The sequence below is a fragment of the Micropterus dolomieu genome, unplaced genomic scaffold, assembly GCF_021292245.1.
Source record: "Micropterus dolomieu isolate WLL.071019.BEF.003 ecotype Adirondacks unplaced genomic scaffold, ASM2129224v1 contig_11744, whole genome shotgun sequence".
NCBI lineage: Eukaryota > Metazoa > Chordata > Actinopteri > Centrarchiformes > Centrarchidae > Micropterus > Micropterus dolomieu.
This window is the reverse complement of record NW_025740730.1, coordinates 952-6,616: the sequence shown is the minus strand read 5'-3', so window position 1 is coordinate 6,616 and position 5,665 is coordinate 952. Positions and strand designations below refer to the sequence as shown.

General features: G+C 43.8%; 1 protein-coding gene across 1 annotated transcript; it reads left to right on the top strand.

Moving 5' to 3' along the window:
* Positions 1-600: 600 nt before the first annotated feature.
* On the top strand, positions 601-5,028 carry LOC123965899 (collagen alpha-6(VI) chain-like; the record flags this gene model as incomplete). Its single annotated transcript, XM_046042213.1, is given in 6 exon segments — positions 601-1,216; positions 1,406-1,984; positions 2,723-3,280; positions 3,386-3,738; positions 4,259-4,337; positions 4,883-5,028. Coding segments are annotated over 6 exon segments (2,331 nt in total), but the record flags the coding sequence as incomplete, so codon positions are not given.
* Between the last annotated feature and the right edge of the window lie 637 nt (positions 5,029-5,665).

Here is a 5,665-nt window from a genome sequence, read left to right as displayed (position 1 = left end):
GCTCGCCGCTCCATTAATTAAAAACAGAGTATGTGTGTTTGTAAGTGCGGAGTGTCTTAGTAGTGTCAGTAATAGCTCAGACTCTGAAGGACCTAAAATGTATGAAGTCTGAATTCTTTCTATTGTCTTCTATTTTGTGTTCATGAAATGAAGTGCTAAGCCTTGGGTTAGGTGCAAATGTTTTGCTTACGTTGAAACAGTCAGTTCCCCCCTCATTTTAAGTTGCTCTGGGCAAATTCATGGCATCCAATATTACCATCCTTGTGTACATAGATGGTGTGAACCACACATGTTAAGGTGATGTGGTCAGGATGAAAGCATGGCAGTATAGAAATGGATATAAATACAAATAAATGGATTCTTAACCTTGTTAACCCCTGTTATATCAAGAAGGAAAAGTAAGCTTGAACACATTTGCACTTGGCGCTCCTAGCCATAGCTAGACCCTTCAGTTATCTGTGGACTCTGTTTCACTGAGCAAGTGTCTTCTTAATAATGAGAGCAGTTTTAGTTTAGTGTTTTCGACATCAACTAAACAAACACATGCCTTTAAACAAGTAGTCATTTAAAAACCTCTAAATCTCCATCTAGCTTGTCTAATTGCCTGCAAGCAAGAAAAGGAAGGAGGAACACCATGCTAACATTTCTGTGCTCTGTTCTACAGCTTGCAAAGACGCATCAGGCGACGTCATTTTCTTAACAGACAGCTCTGACAGCATATATCCAAATGAATTCAAGACAATGAAAGAATTCATGATATCTGTCGTCAACAAGTCCGCCGTGGCGCTGGATAAGGTGCACTTTGGTGTCATGCAGTTCAGCAATGACATACAACTGGAGTTTCCCCTCGATCTCTACTACACCAAAGAGGAAATGTTTAAGGCCATCCGTGATATGCAGCAGTTAAGTGAAGGCACGTACATAGGAAAGGGCCTCAGAGAGGTCTCACAGTATTTTGATGCCAGCAGAGGAGGGCGTCCTAACCTGAAGCAGTGGCTGGTAGTGATAACAGATGGCAGATCCAAAGACGAGGTCAAAGGCCCCGCTGAAGCTCTGAGGGCCAAACAAGTGGTGATCTACTCCATTGGAGTGGGTAAAATTGATAACACTCAGCTGACAGATATCAGCGGTTCATCAGACAGGACGTATGTTAAGAGGGACTTCGACGGGCTAAAGGACATAGAGACCGAGGTGGCCTTGAAGATCTGCGATAGAGGTAAGGGCGTTAAATCCTTCCCAAAAATATTTTAAAACAACCCGAGAATAAATGTATAAAAGCACTGAGGCCTTAGGTTTATCTCTTTTTAAGTCTGCTCTAAATGAATCTGCAGCTCAAATAAGCATGAATCTATTCCACCCATTAATATTTTAACCCTTATCTGCACCATTTTTTTTCTTCAACCAGAGTGTAAGAAGACAGAAAAGGCTGACATTATTTTCCTGGTGGATGGGTCAACAAGTATAGATAAAACAGAGTTTGACAGCATGCGGAAGTTTATGGAGTCAATAGTAAAGCTAACCACAGTTGGCAAGAACCTGACACGTTTTGGGGTCATTATGTACGCCACTACAGCAGAGTCTGCTTTTACTTTAAACAACTATGAGTCCAAACAAAAGGTTCTTGAAGCAATAACAAGTCTGAAACAACCAAAAGGAGACACCTACACGGGCGAGGCCTTGGCATACTCACGGAATTTCTTTAACGCTGAGCACGGCGGCCGGAAAGCAGAGAAGGTGCCTCAGATTCTTATGGTGATAACAGACGGGGATGCCACTGATCATCCCAGACTGAAGGATGAATCTGATGCACTGCGAGAAAATAAGGTCACCGTCTTCAGTATTGGAGTGAAGGAAGCAGTCAGGGAGCAGTTGGACATCATGGCTGGTGGCGACACCTCCAAAGTTTTCTACGTGGACAACTTTAAAGCCTTAGAAACTCTGTACAAGAACATGTCTTCTGCCATCTGCAATTCCACTAAGAAAGGTAAGAGTGTGTCATAGTACACTTGTGGTGCTGATAGGCACAGCACAACTGCACGGTGAAGATGTAAAGGTTCATAGTGCCAAATGTAACCCACACAGGGCTGGGCGGGGTATTAGCATTATAAGGTATACTGATATATATTTTCAAAAGAGATATAAAATTGGACAATACCGTTATAACGATATACCTCATAACGCAGCAAGTTTTGTTTTTGGCGACTCTATATAACGTAGCCTACTGCTGATCGAGAAAGTCAACAGAGCGGACGTATACAGGGAGACGTATAACTAAACATTTTGACCGGTTTGTAGAAATGACCGTACATATCATGTATCGGAATTCAACCTAAAAATACAGCGATGATTTTTGGTCCATGTCGCTCAGCCCTAATCCCACATCTTCTTAACTCAGCTTTTGCTATTAATGGGTCAGTTAGTGTAACGCCCAAAAATACATTTGAGAACATCTCTCATTGGCTTCCCATCAGTTAACACCGCCAATTTAGTTTATTGGAAAACACGACAAACCTGGAGGTACCGCTACTGGTCTCTGTGATGGGTGAGAATTTTGCGCCTGTCCAACTTGATCAGAATTTGTCAATAGCAAGATGGAGACAATGTAAATGTATGGAATTGAGAGAGCGGTGTAGCCAAATATAAATGATGCTATACAGTGATAATTTCACAGTTGTTCATTAGTAATGTGGACACTTCCCTTTCTCTTGCTTTGCTTTGGCAGTTTGCGAGCAGGCCGACCTGGTCTTTCTAATCGATCGGTCTAGCAGCATCAACAAAGAAAATCACCAAATTGTGTTGAACTTCACGGCAGAAGTAGTGAACAGCTTTAATGTCAGTAAAGACTTTGTGCATGTTGGACTTGCACAGTTCAGCGATGAGCCTCATAAAGAGTTTGACCTCAACACGTACTACAAGAAGGAGGAGATGATGAAAACAATCTCAAATTTGAAGTACACTGGTGGAAACACCCTTATAGGAAAGGCCTTGGTTCACATTAAGGATTACTTCAAGGGCGGCCGTTTTGGGGTCCCCCAGAATCTGGTGGTGATCACAGATGGCGATTCTCAAGATGACGTGGAGGACGCGGCTGAAGAACTCAGGGCTCAGGGGGTGGTGGTGTTTGCCATTGCCTTAGGAGACGTCCACGACCTGCAGCTCCTGCAGATGACTGGAGACCCGGAGAGGCTGTTCAATGTGCGGAGCTTCGACGCCTTGGCAAGTATCAAGAGAAAGGTGGTCGATGCCCTTTGCAAATCTGAACCGGAGGATCAGCCCTCTGGTGAGTTGAAAAGTGACTTTATCTCTCTCTCTGTATCCCCTTCTTTCCCACCATTTCCTACGTCTATGACTGCCAAATGTAAAGACAAACGTCCCTTTGCTACAGAATGCACCATTGACATCGCCATGGGATTCGATATCACTACTAGAACTGGCGCTATTGGTGAGATGCTGTTCAGCGGCCACGCCAAGCTCCAGAGCTTCCTGCCCGAGATCGTCCGCTACGTCTCCTCGGTAGAAGGGCTGTGCTGCGTGAAGGGACCTGTCAGGACCCAAATTGCCTTCCAAGTGTCAGACCGTGAAGGACGTCCCCTGTACGACACAAACTTTGAAGGCTACAGCGAGGAAGTGGTGAAGAAAATCACGACCTTACTGATGTTGAATCCTAGCTACTTTAACACTGCCGTGCTGAAATCCTTCAAGGAGAAGTTCAGGACTGGGTCCACTGCTCGTGTGAAGGTGAGAGTGACGCTGCTTGCAACCCCTCAAAATCCATAGTTCATAATAAAATGATCTTCCTCATCCCGTGGTCACGGTTTACATTCTGCTAGCATGTTAGCATGCTGATGTTACATTTGCTCATTAGGAATAAACAAAAGCTGCTAATCCATCCAATAGTTGTTGAGATGTTTTACTCCAAACCACAAATGTGATCTTCATTGTGGTGCCAGAGCAAAAGTCAGGGGATCATCCAAGTCATTAGGATTCACTCTCTGGGGACCGTGAACATCTGCACAAACTTTGATGACTATCTGTTAAATAGTTGCTGAAATATTTTAGTCTGGACAAAGGCGTTGGACCGACTATACGCAGGTAATGACCATGTAAAATGTTTCCTTAGATACATACAACAGGACAAAAAGCAGGATGGGATACGAACCACTATGAATCGCTGTTATGAGTGGAATAGTTTACAGGCCTGTCAGAATCAAGACTTTCATATTACAAACAGTCTAACGTGAATATCCTCATCTGTCAGGTTCTGGTGATGTTCTCAGACGGACTCGATGAGGACGTGATCAGAGTGAAGCAAGAATCAGAGCTGCTGCGACAGTCGGGTAAAAACTGGGAGGCAGAGATGTATATAGTTGAATGAATCCCCTATTCAATAATGTCTTTTTGCATCCCAAACCTCTTTAGCCACTCTGCTCTTTATATTCTTCCCTTATTCTGAATCACCTTTTCTGTCTTTCTGGCCTTTCCCTCTCCTACTTCCCCTCCTGCCTTTACTTGGTAAAAAGCAGAGTTACTCGTGTCATGTTTAAATACTTTTTTTACGCAAAGCAGCAGTGATCTCCAAACTTGTAGGCTCAGCCCGGTCCCCACATTACATCTCCTCTCAATCGACGTGTACATACTGTAACTCTTGCAAGTTGCGCTCTTTTATGTATAATTTTTGTTGATATCACAGCAGGATAATAATAATGCTGAGAATCTGCTTGAGACATCCCTTAAATCCACCATAAACCCTTGCATTGCACCGCCTGCCATCCTAATCCAATAACTATTTAAAATTCCACACTTTTCTTTTTTGGAGTGGAGAAAAAAAACGACTCCTCTAAGCCAGCAAACCTACAGTGTGTTGTTTTGTTTTTGTCTGCAGGGGTCAGCGCTCTGCTGACCGTGGCTCTGGAGGGGGCGCGGAACCCCGGCCAGCTGCCAGAGGTGGAGTTTGGCCGAGGGTACGTCTACCTGCTTCCTCTCAGCATCGGCATGCCGAGCGTCAGCAACACCATCCTCAAACAGATTGTGAGTCATTCATGTTACTGCTAACCACAGCGACAAACCGCCTAAAAGCCTCAGTCTGCTTCAGCAGCGTAGTTATTAGGACGCTAGATTAGATGCATGAGTAATGCAGCTAGTCATTAAAGGACCACTGAGGCTACATCCACATTACTACCATCGTCCTCACCAGCGTTTTAGCTGTGTATCAGAATTTATCTCCATCAATAGTAAAACATCTAGTGTCTGTTCATACACGTGCTGGTGAACAAAGGAAGCACATTTTTTCGAACCCGCAGCTGCAGAAGATTCGCCGATTGCAGTAATACTACTGTAATACTACAGATGAAGAACCACACCGGAGATTTCTTTGCGTGGACCGACGATGACGTAGAACTGTAAGTAAGAGTTACACGGGAGTACATTTTCTTTTATCCAAAGCGACTTACATTTGAGGAACAACATACAAGCATCAACAGAGCATCAACTACAGATCTACAACTGAGAAAACATACTAGTAAGAGCTCACATTACATTTCACATCAATGGGGTAAATACCTAGGGAAGGAAGTAAGTGCAATCAATACAAGATCATTGTAGGGGATAGAAGAAGAAGAGCACAGGAAGTGCGTGTTAGAGGTTAGGAGTTAGAGGTGTTAAAAGA